Below are 21,707 nucleotides of genomic sequence, written 5' to 3' on the forward strand. Positions count from 1 at the left end.
TTGTAGAACGTGTTGTGTGGGTGAACTAATTATAAGAAATTTTGTATTATGACATCTTGAAATAATATATACAAGAGAGATGTAATCTTATAGCAGATAAAGTGACATTTTAATTACAAATATAATAAAAATGTGATAAAAACTATATGGCTAAATTTCCACCATAATAAAAAGTTCATACATGCAAGAATGTTGTTTCTAGAAATCTTCCAATTTTAGTAAAAAGTTCATACATGCAAGAATGTTGTTTCTAGAAATCTTCCAATTTTAATTGACAAATATTATGAAAAACTAAACTAGCATAGCCACATAAATAAATAGTTGAAAAACATTAATAGTCATCAAAACACTTATGTTCCATTTAATTTATTAACCACTTAATTTATGTAATACTTAAAATGAATGGAAATGACCAACACAGGACATCAGTTTTAAAATGAAAAAATAATTTAAAAACCTTAATTTCATCCATCAAATTATGTATACCACAAAAAAAAATATTCTCATATTCTTAAATCGAGACCATTTATACATTCTTATTTTTAAATAATAAAAATTATAAAATCACGATTCCCAAATAAATGAATCTAAACCGCCCTGAAAATGTAATAAAAGGTTTCTTTAATAAAAGGTAAGAACTCTCATTCACTCACTTGCAAAATTTCACAACTAAAGAAATAATTTGCATCACTTTAAAACCTGCCTCTTTAACGAAAAATGGTTTTAGGGATAGCGAAGGCAAAATCAAAAGCTCAAGAGATGCCCGTGGGGGAGGTAGCGACCGAATGTAATCCATAGCGTCACGGGAACGCAAGTATAGCAAATATATTCACATCACTTTTCGCTGGAGTGCAAACCACTTCTATATAGGTGTTTATAACAATACCTCTTGAAGCTCTATGTAGCCCTGCCCTGTTCTCGGCGAGCTGTACGAGTTTAGCCGTGGTCTCCAAGCAATCCAGTCTGTCCGTTCCTCCCTTCATTCCGCCAGAGGAGGAGGGGAATCAAGAAAGAGCCGGGGTTTGATCTTTGCATATCTCTCTCCCCTCTTGCACTCACCAGCGATGGCCAACGCCAATCTACCTCGCAGAATCATCAAGGTTTACCGTCTCCTCTAACTTCTGCCTTTACTTGGATTTTGCGTCGGAAAATATCAGCTTTTTGTGTTCTTAGGGTTCCTTGTTTGATGCATTAAAGCCCTCGCCTTGTAAGAAGTTTGATCTGCTCCCTCGGGTGGCGTATCGCCTCGCCGGCGGTCATGGTTCAAACCCCGCCCCGCCCTGTGAACCCTTAAATTTCTTTTTCTTTCAATGCATTTTCAAACAAACTGAGGTCTGTGCCCTTTTTTGTGCCTAACAGGAAACTCAGCGCTTACTCAGCGAGCCGGGTATGCATTCTACTTCTCTTATTTTATAATAAAAAACCTTTCATTTTCATGTAATTCACGCCACCTGTTGAGATTCCGAAATTTGTAGACAGCGTTGAGAAAACATTTAAATTATGATTTCACAGCCAGGAAAAGTTTGAATTTTGGATCTGTGGAAGCTGGAAGATATCGGGAGGGTTTGGGTCACGATAACATGCATGATTATGCTGACCGGGAATCTATTTACAGCAAATTTGTTAAAATTGAACTCATGTAATGATCTGGAAGAGTCGAATTATTTGAATAGTCTTAGATAAATCAGTGTTTTCTGTCAAAATAAATTAAAATAAAGGTTTGGAACGGTTGAGAGAAGAGGTAGGGCTTGATCGGGTTGTGCATGCTTCTTGTGCCCCATTACTGCCTGTTCTGCCAGCCTAATTTGCGTCTGTCTGTTTGCCCTCACTGGTTTGGCTTCCCTCGCCATGAGTCGTGGGGAGCCTTACAATGGCTTCCATTGGTTCTCGGGATGGCTCATTTGACCTGTCGTTGGCTGTAGCCTGTGATTGTTTGCCACTGTACTGTTGTTGATAATTGCAAGCGTGATATTAGTATCACTGCCAAAGGCTCCTTGGAAGTTCGTTCCGAAGGTTTATCACAAGGTTACGATAATTTGCCTAAGGAAACTCTCGTTGACAATTTTTTTTTGTTGGAGTATAAAGAAGTTCATAACACTTAAAAAGCATACACTACCTGTGTACTGTGTTGGCTGAGTACTCCTGGATGTTGTGATTTAAGACTCCGGTTAAGGAGCCACATGGTTGGCAGTCCTTGACACATGGATATTGACTAAAGGCATTTTTCTGTTTTGCTTATATCTTTTTTTCTGTAAGCTTGGTGGGACTATGTCTTCGTCATGTCCAATATATCACTCCGATCGGGGTGGGAAATTGAACCGGTGACTTCACATCAAGGAGTGCCTTAATTGAGCATGCGATCACCGTCTATCCAAAACCTTGTGGACTTCTGTTTTGCTTATATCATTGTTTGTAGACCAATGTTTTAAAAATACTTTGGTTGCAGTTTTGTACATGGTTGAGGGTCTTTTAATAGACCAAAATACCCAACTTGGATGTTTGGTGTCAGTTGAATTCTTAGACTACTTGTGCATTTTTCGTCTTTTCTTGAGCAAGTTTCAATGTCAATTATAGGGTTTTTTTGTTCATGATCTCCCCTTTATTCTTTAGCCCCTTACATGTGAGAAAAGTGTTTTTCTAAGAGTTAACCTCTTTAAAGATATTAAAGAGTTTACCTACTTATGGGTCAACCCTGTTCCCTCTCTTATTTACCCAATAAAATGAACATTTTGGAGAAACCCACTCGGCACTTTCCTCCATTTCAAAGAGCTACCAAGGGTAAACTGGTTGATGTTAGTTTCGGCAGCATAACTTGGGAGGGACATCAAGTGAGGTCCATAATATTCACATAGGTAGCCATCTTGAAGCCTTCTCCCCACCACCCCTTGCACGCGATTCAAAACACTCAACCACTCAACCTAACCCACCAGGCTTAGGCAATCCCTATCCTCCAGCTATTTATGCTAGGTTAGCCACTTAATCTCTTGTTTAAGTTGCCGCTCAGGCTACTATTGACATCGAGGGAGGTCATGCTTAAGTAATTTGCAATAATTATAGGAATAACAAAATGGGAACACAGCCTAAAAGGTGTAATGTCCCAAGTTGACAACCTTTAGTCTGTTGATGCTCAATAATCTCATTGCCTCGACTATTGGGAGGGAGGTGGTGTGCCACTCCGAAGCTTCCCCTTGGGAGTCATGAGGGTGTGTTCTTGTATCCTCGGCAATCCTTGATGCCAAGATATCTTAGAAAAATCCGGAAGTTCATACATTGGAGGATTGGATCCATGTCTCAATCTTCATGGGCCTAATGACATTGAATTCTCACTGCTTTAAAACTATGGTCCATAGAATAAGGACTTTGAATCCAAGCCTTTAATGAATTTCTTTTGTTTTGTTATAATAATAATTATTTATTCATTTTATTTTTATTTTTATTTTTTATTTGCATTAAAGCGTTAAGTTCTTTTAAGGGTCGAGCCCTTTTCGAAGACGAATAGTCAATAAGCTTTGAGAAGTCCATTAGTTGGTAATTGAGGATTTCAATATTGGAAATACTTAGGAGGAAAAGGAAGGCATGCTCACAATTAGAGTTTTTCTTGGGGAAAGAAATATTAGAATGATCTTAGAGATAAGTTAGGTCTCTATGATTCTAGCAAGTTTAGGGAAACAAATCATTTGATTTATGGGTTATTTTATCCTGCTTCTAGATGGGTAATCAAACAAATTTGAAAAGGTTGGAACGAGGCATGCTTTTTAATTAAAGTACTTTTTATTTTCATTGTAAGGGGGCGAGACTGTTGAAATTTGGTACCGGAGGACAGGTGGTTCCCTAAGGCTTTGATCTTTGGCCTAGGGAAAAGTGTCCAAAAAGAATTTAATTTTTCTCCTAAAGTGACTTTATAATTTTTATAAAGTTAAATCTAATTTAAAAGTGACTTTAAGTGATAAAGTTATTAAAGTCTAATTTTAAAGTGACTTTATTAAAGTCAATGTAAAGTTAGAAAGGAAAAGTGACTTTGGAAATAAATGACTAAGTGGGTCTTTATTAAAGTGGGGTGAATTAAAAAATAGAAAGTGAGATTTAAATGAGCATTTAATCTCAGCCATAGATCTAAATCTATTTCAGCCATTGGATTTAGGGATCACCCAAAAGTCACTTAGGGTTAGATTAAAAGAGGAAAATGAGGAAAAGGTCATTCATTCTTTCATGAGCAGATTGAGAGAGAGAGAGCAAGAGAGCAAGAGAGATTTCTGAGCAGGGAGGAGAAGGAGACAGCAGCTTGGCACACATTCCAAGGCAACAGTTGAGCAGATTTGTACAGTTGATTCAGCACACAGTGAAAGGCAGATTTTGGCACGATTTTCTAGAAATCCGTACAGTTGGTTTGCACAGAAATCGAGGAGCAGTTTGCTGTTTTTTTGCACGCAAATCGAGGTCCGTACAGTGCATTTATTGCAGTTTGTACAACGCATTTAATGCAAGCCGTACAACAACATTTAATGCTGAAAGTGGGCACGAAATTCGAGGAGGACGTACAACATTTATTGTTGTCCTGTTTGCTGTAATTTCCAGTTTGCTGTGAGGCACGGGAAAAGAGATAAGTTGTAAATTTGCTTGTTGATTTTTTGTTGAATATTTCTCACTGTAAAAAATGCATTTTCAGAAATAAAGAAGAGCTCTCGAACTGGTTTTCCCCAAGAGTTGTAGGGGGTTTTTCCAGGGTCACATTGACAAAAAATCACTGTGTTCAAATGTGTTAAATGACTGTTTGTACCTGCTGATTTTTTATTTTCTGCATTTTCCAGCATTCTGTAAAATTTCCAGAATTTGTGTTTTTAGCAAAATTTATTTTTTTCAGTGTTGAATGTATGGATATGGGAATGGGCATTTAACTATATGGGAGAAATAAGGTGAAACTGAAAATCTGGGGTGGGAAAATAGAAATTTTTACATGGTATCAGAGCTTGAGTGCTGAAGTGCAGTTTGGGACAACAAGGAGGAAAATTACAGCCTGTTGATTTTTCACTCAGAAAATTCCAGCAAGTTGATTTTTCACAAACAACAGTTTTATCTTTACTACAACAGTGCTATTTTTCAGTTTTAGGACAGCAAGATGTCATTGGGATTGAGGGTGGAGGATAGGTTGGATGGGCATACAAATTACAGCGTTTGGAAGGAGAGAATGCATAGTATCTTTGAGGAGGTAGAAGTCTGGGACATCATGGTGCATACCACATAGAACCCTGTTGTTGTGCCTACTGATGCTACTCAGTTGGCTGAGTATAATAAAAAGAACAACAAGGGTAAGAGACTGATTCTAGACGGAGTCAAAGACCATTGTATTCCTCATGTGAGAGGAAAGAGAAATGCCCATGAGATGTGGACAGCATTGTCCAATCTCTACCAGAGTACCAATGAGAACCGGAAAATGGTCCTGAAGGAGAAGCTAAAGACTATTAAGATGGGTAATGATTGTGCAACTGGATATCTCACAAAGATTACTAATGTGAGAGATGAGTTGGCAGCAATTGGAGAGGCCATTCAACCCACTGAGTTGGTGCGGATTGCAGTGAATGGCCTCCCCCGTTCATGATGAACTTTGCTGATGGGGTTTGTGCACGTGAGACCCTTCCCACATGGGAGAGGTTTTGGGATGATTGCATTCAGATAGAGATTAGGAAAGGTCAGCTTGGGGCAGCCAAGCCAGTTGAGTAGGATGAGGATGTAGCACTATCGACAGGAGGCAAGAAAGGCAAAGGGAAGAAGCAGGCTTCCACAAGCAATGGTGGGGGCAAAGGCAAAGGTAAAGGTAAACAGGGTGATACACAGAAGGACTATTTCAAGGTGAAGTGTTGGAATTGTCAAAAGATGGGACACTATGCAGTTGTGTGTCCGGAGAAGAAGAAGAAGAAGGGGAAGAACCAGAACGTGGTAGCTTCAGCAGAGGTTGAGGACTTTGCAGTTCGTTTTGACCGGGAGTTTGGGTTCATTGCGTATGAGTCTTCTAGTGCAGGATCACCTGCCACACAGGTTCAGAGGGAGCATGCTTTTCCCTCGATTAGCGGAGCATCTTCGGGTATCTGGTATGTGGACAGTGCGGCTTCACGTCACATGACAGGAGTCCGTGAGTACTTCTCAGAGCTCTCACAGAGTGGCACTGATATAGAGGTAGTACTCGGTGATGACAGAGTTGTTAGAGAAGTTGGGGTGGGGACACTGACATTTCGAGGGAGTCCAAACCTCCCTTGAAGGTGACAGATGTTCTTTATGTGCTACGGATGAGGAAGAACCTCATATCCATATCAGCTTTGGAGGACAGAGGATATGAGGATACTGTTCAGGGGAGGACAGGTGTTGATGTATCCCAGGGGCACTCCAGCTGATTCAGCTAGAGTGATAGGTGTATGCCATGCAAAGGTGTACAAGTTTGCATTTCAGTCCCTTGTGGCATTGAGCAGTAGTACCGACAGCAGAGCTAGCAGTTCTGAGTTGTGTGAGATTTGGCATCGCAGGATGGGACATATGTATCATGGAGCCTTGAGGACATTGCGGGAGATCACTACAGGTGTGCCAGATTTCAGCACTGATCACTTTGATACTTGCAGAGGATGTGCGATGAGCAAGTTTGCCAAATCCCCTTTTCCCAGCAGTGACAGCAAAGCGACTGGGATACTTGATTTGATTCATTCCGATGTGAGCGGTCGGATGTCTCATGTTTCCTTGAGTGGATATGAGTACTATGTTTTATTCATTGATGATCACTCCAGGAGGACCTGGATTTATTTCTTGAAGACCAAGAGTGAGGTCTTCAAGCGGTTTCAGGAGTTCAGAGCGCTCTTGTGGAGACACAGACAGGTCGGAAGATCAAGTCCCTGAGGTCGGACAATGGGGGAGAGTACACCCTTGGAGAGTTTGTTGACTATTGTGCGGAGGCAGGCATTAGGAGGGAGTTCACTGTTCCTTACAACCCCCAGCAGAACGGGGTTGCGGAGAGGAAGAACAGATCCATCGTAAGGGCTGCCAAAGCCATGTTACATGATCAGGGGTTGCCATTGTTCTTGTGGGCAAAGGCCTGCAACACAGCTGTTTATTTGCAGAACAGGAGTCCGCATCATGCCTTGGGGCACATGACTCCAGAGGAGGCTTTTTCTAGGAAGAAGCCTGATATTGGTCATCTTCGTATCTTTGGATGCATTACATACTCCTACATACCCAAGGAGAAGAGGACCAAACTAGAGCCCACCGCAGAGAAGGGTATCTTTGTGGGCTACAGTGAGACCTCAAAGGCCTTTCGGATTTACATTCCTGCACAGAGGAAAGTTGTTGTCAGACGGGATGTGAAGTTCGAGGAGGACAGGGCCTTTAGGAGATCACGGGAGTTACAGTATCTGGATCAGCCAGATCCTCAGCAGCAGTTGAGTCAGTCGCAGGGATCAGTGGGCAGGGATCAGGAGCATTCGGAGGTACATCTATGAGGATGTCAGGTCCGTCAGTGAGCAGTGGCTCACCGAGCCAGAGGGGTGGTGCTCCAGGCAGCATGCAGAGCAGTTCACAGAGCAATTCACTAGGGAGTCCACTGATGGACAGTTCACACGGTACCTCAGCTTCTACAGGTTCAGGTGCAAGCAAGAGGACAACAGACAGACAGTCAGGAGTTCAGGCTCCTGATGATGATGATGAGGAGGAGTTTCATTCTCCTATGGGAGAAGTACGCTCAGGGAAGAGGAAGCCCAAGTGGCTTCAGGACACCTTGAGAGTTGCCACATCTGTTGCTGAGCCTAAGAGGTCGGTCAGAGAGAGTAGACCACCTGAGAGGTTTTGTAGCTATATGGTAATGGTTACCAGCATTCTTGACTCTGAGCCTTCTAGCTATGAGGAGGCAGCTAGCTAGCAGGTCTGGAGAGAGGCCATGCAGGAGGAGTATTCTTCTATCATGAAGAATGATGTTTGGGAGGTGGTACCGAGGCTTGAGGGCAAATCCGTGGTTACTTCCAGATAGCTTTACAAGGTAAAGCATGCTGCAGATGGCAGCATTGAGAAATTCAAAGCGAGGTTTGTGGCTAGAGGGTTCTCCCAGGTAGAGGGAGTTGATTATGAGGAGACCTTCGCTCTCGTGGCTCGATATACTTCGATCCGCTCCATTATATCGATAGCAACAGAGATGGGTTAGAAGATCCACCAGATGGATGTGAACACTGCATTTCTCAATGGCTTTATACAGGAGGAGGTGTACATTGAGCAACCACAGGGCTTTGAGGTGCATGGGAAGGAGTCCCATGTGTGCAGACTGAAGTAGGCCCTTTATGGCTTGAAGCAAGCTTCCAGAGCTTGGTACTCCAAGATAGATATATACTTGCAGGGGATGGGTTTCACAAAGAGTGAGGCAGATCCGAACCTTTACTTTATTGTGATAGGTGAGGAGCCTCTCATTTTGGTGCTGTATGTGGATGACTTGGTCATTACAGGTGCAGAGAGACTCATAGAGCACTGCAAGAGAGATTTTGCGACGGAGTTTGAGATGAAGGACATCGACTTGATGCATTACTTTTTGGGTTTGGAGGTGTGGCAGGAGGAGGGGCATTTCTTCCTACGGCAGGGGAAGTATATTGTGGATATCCTTAGCAGATTCCACATGGAGGATTGTAGACCCATGTCGACACTGATGATAACCAACTGGAAGAAGCTTCATGCTTCGGATTCCGAGTTGGTGGATTCCACATTGTACAGGCAGCTGATTGGTTCCTTGATGTATTTGGTCAACACTGGACCAGATATTTGTTTTGCAGTCAACACGATGAGTCAGTTTATGTGTGAGCTTAGGAAGGTTCACTGGGTGGCTGCAAAACACATTTTGCGGTACTTGCAGGGGACAATGGATTATGGTCTGGACTCTGGACTACAGGCAGGGGGATGGAGTGAGATTGGCAGGATACACTGATTCTGATTGGGCAGGTTGTGCTTCTGATAGGAAGAGCACTTCAGGGTGCTGTTTTGGGTTGGGTTCAGCAGTAGTGTCATGGTTCAGCCGGAAGCAGCAGTCAGTAGCATTGAGTTCAGCGGAAGCAGAGTATATGGCAGCCAGTCTAGCTAGTTGTGAGGCCATCTGGCTTCGCAAGATGTTGTTTGGCTTATTTGGTCAGTGTTGAGACCTTCAGTGATTTACTGTGATAATCAGAGTTGCATTAAACTCATGGAGAATCCAGTATTTCATGACAGGTCAAAGCATATCGGGATCAAATATCATTTCATCAGAGACTATGTTCAGAAGGGAGCTGTGAAGCTTGAGTATATTCCCACTGATGAGCAGGTTGTAGATATTCTTACCAAAGCCTTACCACGGGGCAAGCATGACTACTTCAGAGACAAGATGGGTGTTGTGAGGAACGCCTTCCTCGGTAAGAGGGAGTGTTGAAATTTGGTACCGGAGGACAGGTGGTTCCCTAAGGCTTTGATCTTTGGCTTAGGGAAAAGTGTCTAAAAAGAATTTAATTTTTTTCCTAAAGTGACTTTATAATTTTTATAAAGTTAAATCTAATTTAAAAGTGACTTTAAGTGATAAAGTTACTAAAGTTACTAAAGTCTAATTTTAAAGTGACTTTATTAAAGTCAATGTAAAATTAGAAAAGAAAAGTGACTTTGGAAATAAATGACTAAGTGGGTCTTTATTAAAGTGGGGTGAATTAAAAAATAGAAAGTGAGATTTAAATGAGCATTTAATCTCAGCCATAGATCTAAATCTATTTCAGCCATTGGATTTAGGGATCACCCAAAAGTCACTTAGGGTTAGATTAAAGGAGGAAAAGGAGGAAAATGTCATTCATTCTTTCATGAGCAGATTGAGAGAGAGAAAGAGAGCAAGAGAGCAAGAGAGATTTCTGAGCAGGGAGGAGAAGGAGACAGCAGCTTGACACACATTCCAAGGCAGCAGTTGAGCAGATTTGTATAGCTGATTCAGCACACAGTGAAAGGCAGATTTTGGCACGATTTTCTAGAAATCCGTACAGCTGGTTTGCATAGAAATCGAGGAGCAGTTTGCTGTTTTTTTGCACGCAAATCGAGGTCCGTACATCGCATTTATTGCAGTCCTTACATTGCATTTAATGCAGGCTGTACATTAGCATTTAATGCTGAAAGTGGGCACAAAAATCGAGGAGGCCGTACAACATTTATTGCTGTCCTGTTTGTTGTAATTTCTCAGTTTGCTGTGAGGCACGGGAAAAGAGATAAGTTGTAAATTTGCTTGCTGATTTTTTGTTGAATATTTCTCATTGTAAAAAGGCATTTTCAGAAATAAAGAAGAGCTTTCGAACTGGTTTTCCCCAAGAGTTGTAGGGGGTTTTTCCAGGGTCACATTGACCAAAAATCACTGTGTTCAAATGTGTTAAATGACTGTTTGTACCTGCTGATTTTTTATTTTTTGCATTTTCCAGCATTCTGTAAAATTTCCAGAATTTGTGTTTTCAGCAAAATTTATTTTTTCAGTGTTGAATGTATGGATATGGGAATGAACATTTAACTATATGGGAGAAATAAGGTGAAACTGAAAACTGGGGTGGGAAAACAGAAATTTTTACAGAGACTTGTGGAAGTTTTGGACGAGGCCACTCTTTTTGATCACCAACTTATCTACTTCTCTATCTAATGGGAGATGAATAGATGCAAATGCATAAAAGTTTTCTTATCGATTTGTCTTGCTTGAAAAGCTAGAGTAATATTAGTTGTATTAAAAGTACTTGGGATTTTTAATGGGCCAAAAAGTGATGAAGGTTGCATCATCTCATGGGAAAATGCCATTGCATGAACCACTTCCTTTTTAAGGGGTATGGGTGACAAATTTCTTTGATATGTAGGAAGTGAGGCAAAGTTGTAAAGTGAGTCAAAATAAGTCAATCAAAAGTTGCAGTCTAATCCATTTGATGAAGGAACACAAGTCGGGGTTTCCAACATTTGTTTCTTTCTCAAAGTGGATGAAGTGCGTAGGACGAGGCTAATTCCTTTTCCATTGGCACAAATTAGGTGATAGGTCCACCAAAGTTTTCTTCGAGCACTTAGCTACAAAGGAAGCCCCATAACAAATTTCAGGGCTTAGATTGATTGTTGACTAGCTCGCCAAGAATATATTGAAAGGAAGTTTGTCAACCATTATAAGTTGGTTTTCTAATTACAGGGCTTCAAAAGATAAAAGAGAGGACCATGCTATATTGTCTTCTCAATGTGGTTCCTTATCCCCTCTTTCAGCAGCAAGTGAGAACATGTGAACAATCACAAACGTTAGTTGAGTTGATGGTTGCTTTGATGGAGATGGATGATGATATCATTGAGATTGGATGGTTTTGCAAGTTTTACAAGGCCATGTGGGAATTTCTTGATCAAGATCTAACCCAGGCTATGTTGCATAAGCTTTCAAAATGCCAAAAATGGGGGAACACGTGTTTAGGATGGCTAGAATCTCCCCTCAAATTTCCAAGGTATGATGAGCTAGGAGAAAAGAATATATATATATATATATATATATATATATATATATATATAACAAATGTTTATTTTTAGAAGTGTCCAAAAATATTGGAAAATAGGAAATGATTAAGAAATACATAGAAAGTTTATTCGAACATGATATATACATCAAAATATTACACAGTCCATAATAATACCATTCATGCTTCTATAAATGTTTCACATGATAACTTGGTTATACTCAAATGTTAACATCCTTTATCTATTTTATTATGAAGTTCAGTTGATGCATAAATCAAAAAGCTAAAATGGCCCAAACAATATTGAAATAGGGACATATAGTTTGCAATGGAAAAAGGGCCAAAATTAAGCCATTAGTTATGCTTTGTTTGAATGTGAATTTGCCACATTTTGTGTTGTTTGTTGGAACATTAACATGCCTTAAATACAAGGTCTTTCCATCCTTAATAGATGGGCAACCACCCTATTGTAGTTTGCATATATTGTATGAGTAACTTGACATGGAATTGTTGTCCATTTTAGTGGTAGATTGCAACAATTATTTGTTGCTTCTCTCCCTTGATCCATTTGATCTAAGGCCAACAAAGGAATTAGAGAACAAAAAAATGATAAATGAATGCCAAATTTTGACACAATGTACAAGAACATACATGATAAAATTAATGATTCAATGTATCATGTATTAATTTGTAGTAAATCATTGAACATTGAGCAATGTTAAAAATCCATATGGAACATATGTCAATTTGGAATGAATCATTAAGTAAGAAACATAAACTAATACATGCTATATATGTAATATCCCCTATGAATCAATTGCCCAAGGAAGGACATAATAGCCTATCCAACCTTGTAGGCTATACTCTTTGATAAAGGGGCGAACACAATTATCCAATGTTTTGGGGCAACATTCGATAAATTTTGGCGTAGCAGGGACAAAAAACAAATTGGGGGTTGCTCATGAACCCCTCACGTTTGATTAAGGAGGAGAAGGCCCCATGAAGAAATCTATAAATAAAGGGGGATTAGCAATCATTTATCATCATCAAATTGAATTGAATTGTCTTTGTTTATTTGAGCTTGAGGTTTTGAGGGTTTTAAGACCCCTTCTTCTTGAATAGTTTCGTTGGAGGTGATCCCATCCTAGCTAATCCCTGTCTAGTTTCGGTGGAGCTGATCCCACCCTACCTCGACACCTTTTTTCTTTGTTCTGGCACAACATCTTTCCTTGGAAACCTCTAAAATCTATTTGGCTAGCAGGATCAAAGTTCTTTGTGGACATTTATAGGTCTATTAGTTCTGTCCAAATTAGTGGAAGTTTTCTTCCTAAGAGGACCTTTTTGCAGTTCTCCTTGGAGTGGATCGAACAGATTTTGAAGCTAAATCAATGAAGACAATGGAAGATAGCATGGCACACATGCAGCCAGTTCTTTGTCTAAGGTCGATATAGGGTTTGCGACATAGTCAGTTGGGGTATTGCCTATGGTCAACATACCCTCATTAAGATTGTTTGAATTTGAATGACTAATAACTTAATGAACTTACCAGAAGTTGCTCCAAGCGGCGATATGAGCTGAAGTCTCTAATATAGCCAGGAAGGTTGACTGAAGGATAGGCACGCCTAATTATCCTTTGTGTGATCTTGTAAAGCCCTTGTCTTAGACAACGAGGCAAATTAGAGGGAAGCCAAAATCATTGACAATCTCTGTTCAGAACAACGAATTTCATTATAGACATTGTTCTAGCCTAGTGAGGCTTGTTCAGGGCTTTGCCTGGTTCAATTTTAGTAGCAGAGAGACACTTTTAGTCTTTTGGGATTTGTTGGGTCGCAAAAGGGGGACTTAAGGTTTGTAGTATAGCCAGGGGGGATAATATGGGGTACAGAGGGAGGTACCCAAGGGAATAATGTGAGGATGATAAGTAAATGGGCCATAATTAATAAATAAAGTGGTTAACTTGCATAATTCAAGGGACCACAAGTACTTAGGAAATAATGTGATAAACTCATAGTATTTGATGCATGGTATTGAGAGACCCATGGTAATTCCCCATGGCATTGTATGTATGAAGCCTATATAGAGGCTAGAGACTCTTTATTGAGGGATGTCAAGTATTGTTATATTAACAAACATATGGTTTGTGGAGTGATCTCCTTCCTTAAGAAGTAGTTGTATGGTGTTGCCCTTCCTCAAGGGTTTTGATATTAATAAAGATTGGAAAATTTTATATTTTGTTCTTGTATTTCTCTTGAGATTATTTGCAATTATTAGGCATATTTGAAATTTTAATATATTTGCAGGTCAAATCTATTACAAGTGGTATCAGAGCACTGCCTTGGGCAAAGTGGAGAGGTTTTTTTGTTTTTTGTTTTTTCTTTTTTTTGTAGGAATCTTTTGGACGACGAGTTTCCAGATTAGATCTGAAAATTTTGGTGCAAAATTTGCAAAAACAAATATCAGATATGAATTTCTTGCAAAAAATACCGAATTCAAAAAAATTGGTCAAATTAGAGTCTAGATGAGGGAGATATCGCTGATTTAAAATCCGTTGTTTTGCAGAAATTTTTTCCGAACGATGATTCGTGGATGACGACTCAGTAATAATTTTTTGCAGTTTTTTGTATGGAATTTCAGAAAACTAATTGTAGATTTGAGATCCTTTTGAAAAATCACCCAAATTCAGCAAAAAATCGGTTGAATCAGAGTCCAAATGAGGGAGATATCACTGATTTAAAATCAACTATTTTCTTAGAAATTTTTCTGACGACCAAACAATTGCAGTGCATATTTGAGTTATAAAGTGCCCAAATTGTGATTTCAATCATATGGAAAGATGCAGAAGGGCCGTTCCATTTATGAAAACAGACTATAATAAGGATTATGAGCCATATTAACCGAGTTTTGGCTATTTTAAAATTTCTGCACAAAGTAGGTAAATTTTTACAAAACCCTCATTCTATTTTAAGGGTTATAGCAAGATGTTTTTTACAGGAAAAGATGATGGTCCTACTATTGAAGAATTTATATAATATCATAAGTCTCAATGTCCACTACTTTGGAGCATCTACATAGGGAATCATTTGGAAGATGAGGCGGCTATATGGTGGAAGTCACTTGACAATGATTTTCTGAAGATACTTCCTCCTAAAGAAATTGAAAAACTCTTTTTGGACAAATAGTCTCATACTAGAAAGAAGGAAAATAAGAAACATAAAGGGTTATTTTCTACTGATATCCCCATATTACAAGTTCATGGAAGTATTCAAAAAGAGAAGATCATTGTTGCTATTTGCCCTAGTTGCAAGCATAATCTAATCAATCTCAAATTGGCCAAACACTTGCAAGTTCCAGCACAACATATTGCAAGCACAGAGGTTGATGGGGCGCCTATTCAAATATTTAAGGACTTGAAGGTGACCATGGATAAATATGTATTACATGCTGACTTTTATGCTTTAGACATGGATAAGGCAGATGTTGTTTTGGGTTATCCTTGGATGGACTCAGTGGGCACCATCAATATTAATGTACAAAAGAAATTCCTAAAGCTATGGTATAAAAGGAAGAAAATTACCTTGCAGGATATTTCCATTAGGAACTAGGCAGATACTGTGGAGGCAAAAGCAAAAAGCTCTAATGACACTGACACATCAGATGATGAACCTTTGATGGTAGACAACTAAACACAAACATCAAACCAGGTACCAGAAAAAGAACCAAACACCACTCAGGCACCAATAGTGGAGGAATTAACGAAATATATACCATCAGTTAAAGCTTTAGCATATCACCACCTGCATCGCCTAGCAAGATAACAACCAATAAGGTGGCAACGAATTAGCGACAAGGACAACAACCCCTGGACGACACACAAAGAGGTGTGACGATCCACCCACAACACATCAACATAGAGGAACAACCAGAACTAGTTTCCATCTCAAGCGAGTGAGGCATCTACTAGATCGGATGTTCACTTTTCTCTGGAATGGCTAGATGCACGTGCATGGTACCAATGGACTACTCTTTTGATTAGATCTTATTATTTGTGTTCTTCTCATGTTTTGGGGACGAAACATGTTTAATGGGGGTGGAATGTAGTATACCTAGGGGGGATAATATGGGGTACAGAGAGAGGTATCCAATGGAATAATGTAATGTAATAATATGAGGATGACAAGTAAATGGGCCATAATTAATAAATAAAGTGGTTAACCTGCATAATGTGAGGGACCACAAGTAGCTAGGGAATTATGTGATAAGCCCATAGTATTTGATGTTTGGTATTGAGAGACCCATGGTATTGTATGTATGAAGCCTATATAGAGGCTAGAGACTCTCCATTGAGGGATGTCAAGTATTGTTGTATTGATAATCATATGGCTTGTGGAGTGATCTCCTTCCTTAAGGAGTGATTGTATGGTGTTACCCTACCTCAAGGATTTGATATTGATAAAAAATTGAAGCTTTTATTATCTATTATATTATTTCTTGGGCATATTTTGCATTGTTATATGTTTTCAGGTCAGATCTATTACAAGGTTATAGAACACGGGTTAGGGCAGCAAGAGGTCTCAAGTACTAACATGAAAGGTGAAGGAACCACAATGGAAAGAATTGTATTAGAATATGGATTTTGATTACTTCTGAGAACAATTGGTGAGTGGATATTAGAGATAGTGGTACTAAATAGGGTTAATAATTGTTGCAATTACATTCTAGTATCTTAATTGAAGGAAACTGATACTGTCAGGGGGTAATAGCCCTAGCAAACTATTGTGGAATCTACTGTTGAATTTTAAGTTCTTCCCCAACTGATAATTGTTTCTTAGATGATCTTACCTTACATTCATTATTCATCATAAAACAATTACACAAAGAACTTCAACAAAAAAAAAATATGCCAGTAAGATCATAAAGAGATAGTCACACAAGAACACATTATTTTACCCTAGGAAATCCATCAGTGGGTAAGGCCCAACAACCTTTTCAATAGAGAAATCTTTAATTCAACAGAGATACATCTTAGTGATTAACTAGATCAAACTTCGTCCATCCTCTTAGTCAAGTCATTTGGCCCAAGAAACATGTTTCGTTCTGCCCAAGGACATAATTTTGTCCTTCAACTTCAATCCTTAGGTCATCCCTGCACCTCAAAAATTTCTACGCCTTAGATGCCTTAGAATTTCGTTGCCTCAGAATGTGCCCTTTGCAGGGCTCAAAAAGTGCTTTCCTTGCTGCTTTAGAATAGGACAAATCACAGAAGAAGAGATTTTAATTTTCTCTTTTGAATAGAAGCTACACGAATTGCCCTTTGGGGAGGTTGAGTCATTCTTTATTTATAATGATCCAATAGGTCGAATAGGTATCTCTTGGAGGCTGGGCGGACTTGATTAGGAGGAGGTTGACTTCAACTTTTGGAGCCAAAAAATTTACCTCTAAAAAATTTGAATTTTTCTCTTTTAAATGCCTAAATGGACATGACTCAAATATTTCTTTTGTTTCTAACTTGAAGAACATGCTTACAAATATGTTAATGACTCAAATATACATTATGAAGATCAACCATAATTAAAAAAATCAACACTCCCTCTTAACTAGGGAGGTATTCATAATGACTATCTGGATGTTCCCATGTTGACATATTTTCTCTATGAAAAGGTTATAAAAAATGATCATCAACCTTGTCAGCATCTTTGACATAAGGTATGCCAACATCTCTGACATTATCTCGTCAGCATCTCTGACATGAATCATCAACATCATCTAGTTAGCATCTACTTAGTTGGAATCTCTGACACACTGTTAGCATCTAGTAGGCATTTCTTCAATCATATACATCAATATCAACATCGACTAGTTGGACAACCAATACAACCACTATGAATATGCACAAAAATTAAATCCGAAAGGGAAGAACTCATTATTCATGCTGCAAGTTAAGTAGATGTTTAGTAAGTACATTAAAGCCTAGTAATGGAACATGGGTTGCTCTTACCACCCTCTAAAGCAAAACCGTAGCTTCACCACAACTCAACCTACTAGCTGCCAAGAGCTGAGTGTCTCCAACTCCTTAAGCGCAAAACAACTATTTAAAGCTAGCCTAGCTCAAGTGCTAAAGTCCCCCACAAATGAGGCATGGGGATATATTTATAGAAATGAGGTGACTGTTCACCTACCCTCATGACTCTTGAACTTTCTCACAACTCTCTCATGTCTAATGACTATTACATGCCTTTAAAATTTTACCTTTTATAATTATGATAAGATATTTACAACAAGATAAAAACAAAAGAGGTGCTGTTAGAAATCTTGAATTAATTGTTGTTGGTGATGTTGAAAAACTTTTCAGAGTGCTTGAAATAGAAGGCATACAATGTGATTCTTCCGCTGAGGCAATCATGCATACATGCTGAATATCTAACCATCTCATGGTTGTAGAGTGTGAAATTTTTAGTGGTACTCTGGTTTCTATCATGGCATATAATACTTGAATCTCATGTGAAAAGCTACCCTCAATCTTCTCTTCAGTTCTTGGATTTAAATTCATTGGTTGGAAAGTTCAAGTTTCTCTCATCCACAATAGTCAAGTTCACCATACAACTTGTGAGGGCTTCCATAAGAGATATTTGTCATATATTTACCAGCTTCATTGTGACACCATAAAATCCACCTGCGAGGTATTAAATAGAAAGAGTTAAGGCACATTATGCTGCACTACGAAAGGTTGCAACACACCTATGGAGGAAATGTCCATAATTCACGTCCTTCCTTAATTAGGATCTGTTCACTTTGAGCTTCATAGAGTGTTTAAAAATATAGAAAGTCAATATCGGAAATCAAGGAGACAAAAAGATGCATGCATTCTCAAGATGAAGATGAGTTGGTTATTGTTGATTTGAGATTGCCTATGACCCTTTTATTTGAAGTAGTCCACTCTAGATTTGGTCGTAAGGCATTTAGCTTCTTCATATGACTATTATGCTGGAATCTCTGTCTATATTCTCCAATAGGTGAACCGTATTGATGAATAGGTTTCATTGAATTTTATGATCCAATACTTGTCTACTTCCTTCACTACATCCTCGGCTTGCCTCCACACCTCCCTTGAATCATTATTTATGATATTTAATGCTTGAGAAAACTTTAATTACATTGCTTAGAATGATGTGCAATCATCTTGAATCTTTTTCAATAGTGAGGCACCACAACGGAAATGGCATTGGGGAAATTCGCAAATGAGAATGCGACTAGTGGACAAGAGGTAGTAGGAAATGCGATTTAAGGAAGGGAAATTGCAAATGAGGATGCAATTGGTGCATAGGTCGCAATTTTAGAAAACAAAGCAGGGCACAGGTTCAAGAAGTTGGGCAGGTTGCATTTCATATTTGCAGTACAATTGAAGGTTGTCAATGCGACTTACGAGTGACGGAGGAGAGGGATGATCTAATCACAATTTTGGTTCATAGAGCAAGCCGTAGCCTTGGATGAATACGAAAATTGCGAATTGTGACGAAAAGTTTGCTGAGATGTAATGCAAGTCACAATTTGAAGCGGTAGTTTCACTGAGGATTAGGTATGCGACTAGCGACCTATTCGTACACTTGATATTCTACCTGAAAGCTGGTCGCGGACCCAAATCCTAGCAATATTTCATCAATCGAAATATACAAGGGAACCTTGTAACCTCTGACTAGAAATGCGATGAAGGAAACATGGTTTTCGTACCACAAGATAACAAGTAAAGCATAGGGTTTATGTGGTCATTTTGTGGGTGCATTGAGTGGTGTATGCCATAAAACACATAAGGGGAATTAACACAGTTCACAACATGAACCCAAGGTGGCATCTATTGACACAAAACAAGTTTTACTCCCAAAACAATCGCTATCCCTTTAATGTTGAGCCATAATTCAAACACTCTCGTTGTTGATGCATTTACACAAATAAGTTGGGGTTTAAATTAATGGTTTGATTTGGGTGATTTGATATGGTAACCATGGGTAAATTAACGAGATTCAGAGCATATTTGGAGTAAAGGTCGAAGGCAACAACATGGTGATTGAACGCATGGGTAACAAGAAAGGATGCATGTAGGGTTGGGGAACATTCAACGTTGGAGGAAGAGTGAAATGGACTGAGGAACGAGTTCAAATATATAAGGAGTGGCGTGTGCATGGGAGGTCGCAACTTGGAGATTCACACTAGCTTTATCACATGCACTAGAGTTCGCAGGTCACATCTTTAAAGAGTAGTGCCAAATCACGCGAATTAAAATTGCAACTTGCGACCAAAATGAATCCCAAAAGTTCTAAATCATGCTTGTTGTCGTTTGAGTTTCTTCCGGGCCGGAGTTCCTGGTGGATGTTTGAATCCCTTACTTCGTGGCCATGTTATTGCTGGATGTCTATGTCTTGAGGGCGTCACAACACTTGGTCTTCATGGTTTGCTCTCAATGTTTATTTCATGCTTTGAAGCACCATGGAGCTTCTCCTTCATATCCTGAAAACACAATTGCTGATCATCGAGATTGATATTTGGCATTGCACTTCAAATAATGGCTTCTCACATATCTCAAATGCTACCAACATTTTGATCTGCACATATGAGCAACGTTTCTCAATAACAAAAAATATACACTAATCTAGTGATCAGAATCCTTGTAAGGTCAAATTGTGCTCGAATGTCATCTATCTCATTCTTATCCATTTTAGGATCTTGCATGCATATCTCCCCAAATTCTATACTTCTCTTGAACAAATAAATGTTGAGATAATTGAAACGAGCTTTAGTGACTCAACATCATTTCCTTCTGCTCAAATTTTTCGAAGCTATACGATGAGAGGAACCAACATTTTTTTTCATAATTGAAGGCATAGAGGAACACTCTGTAAAATGAAACTTGCAACCATAGTTTAGTTGACTATGGTTATAAATGGCTTTTGTGTCTCATGAATTTAAACAATCTAAAAATGATCCAGCATAACTTAATCATTTTCGTAGAAACAAATCTACTTCTGTATGTTCAAGCTTTTATGTTTTTTGCTTGCAAGTGTCTCATGTACTTGAGTCTTCACACCATATGTCTTCAGCTGAAAGTTCTCAAAGGCTTCAAAATCAACACTAACCAGTGCTGGTTTCTCTGGGTACACTCGCACAAATCTGTCTTGACAAGATGCGGGTAGTAACTGACTAATTCGATCTTTAGCAATGGAAAATTTTGATGTACTATCATAGTCTTGGAAGAAGTGTAACTGTACACTCTTTACAGAGTTTTCTTCACCCCGAGTAAGATCAATTTTAATATTACTGTCTACAATATCTTCTTCCTTTTGGATCATTCCAATTTTTTTGTGGGCCAGCATGAGTTCCAAAGCCTTCACTTTTGGATGAGTGTAGATCATCTTGTAAAGATCTACACGAGTAACGAATAATTTGTGGACAACCCAATATTCCTTAGCCCTATAACATATTTCATGTTATATTTGAATTCAGGGTTCTATGATCCATGCTATGAATGTTGGAAAATCTTTTGGTAATAATCACATCAAGACCATTTCGTCGACGCATTTCGAACCGTCTAGTGTGGTCCATCATTAGGACAAGATGGAGAATCAGATCGTGGAATCAGATTAAATAGGGATAGCGACGTGGAGAATATAACAGTTAGTTTTGACTAAATATTAATAAATAATATTTTAATGTAATGAATTTAATTGTTAGAAAATAATTCTTAATTTGAATCAAGAATTGATATTTAATCAAGAAAAATTCTAATAAATTATAGATCCATAATAAAATAAAAATGTCTAAAAATAAATAAATAAATATTTTTTTATTCTAATTAATCTAAAACATTAAGGTCCAAAAATGAATAGACCAAGGTCAAATTAACAAAAATGAATAAATTAGTAAATTAATAAGTAAATAACTAGTTTTTGAGTAAATAAATAAATATTTTTACTTATTTAATTATTTAAGTTTTGACTAAATAAATAAATAAATATGTTTGGACTAAATAAATAATTAAATATTAAAATTGATTGACTAAATAAATAAATAAATATTTAGATTTGACTAAATAAATACAAAAATATTTTATTTAGCTTGGACAAAATAAACATTTTATTTAATCTTGGACTAAATAAAAATAAATATTAAGAGATTAAAAAAAAGGCAGATAAGGTTTTTTAAGGAAGATAAGGCAGGGACCCAACAACTGCTAATTTT

General features: G+C 38.4%; 1 protein-coding gene across 1 annotated transcript in view; it reads left to right on the forward strand.

Moving 5' to 3' along the window:
• Positions 1-729: 729 nt before the first annotated feature.
• LOC149192756 (ubiquitin-conjugating enzyme E2 35) overlaps positions 730-21,707 on the forward strand; it is a 144,555-nt gene continuing 123,577 nt past the window's right edge. The window contains exons 1-2 of the mRNA XM_089404700.1: positions 730-1,100; positions 1,360-1,387. Coding sequence (XP_089260826.1) covers positions 1,065-1,100; positions 1,360-1,387 — 64 coding nt within the window. The 5' untranslated portion in view covers positions 730-1,064. The remainder of the gene's footprint in view (positions 1,101-1,359; positions 1,388-21,707) is intronic.

This window comes from Pinus tabuliformis, chromosome 2_2, assembly GCF_031772625.1.
Source record: "Pinus tabuliformis cultivar Carrire ecotype Pingquan chromosome 2_2, CPIR1, whole genome shotgun sequence".
Taxonomy (NCBI): domain Eukaryota; kingdom Viridiplantae; phylum Streptophyta; class Pinopsida; order Pinales; family Pinaceae; genus Pinus; species Pinus tabuliformis.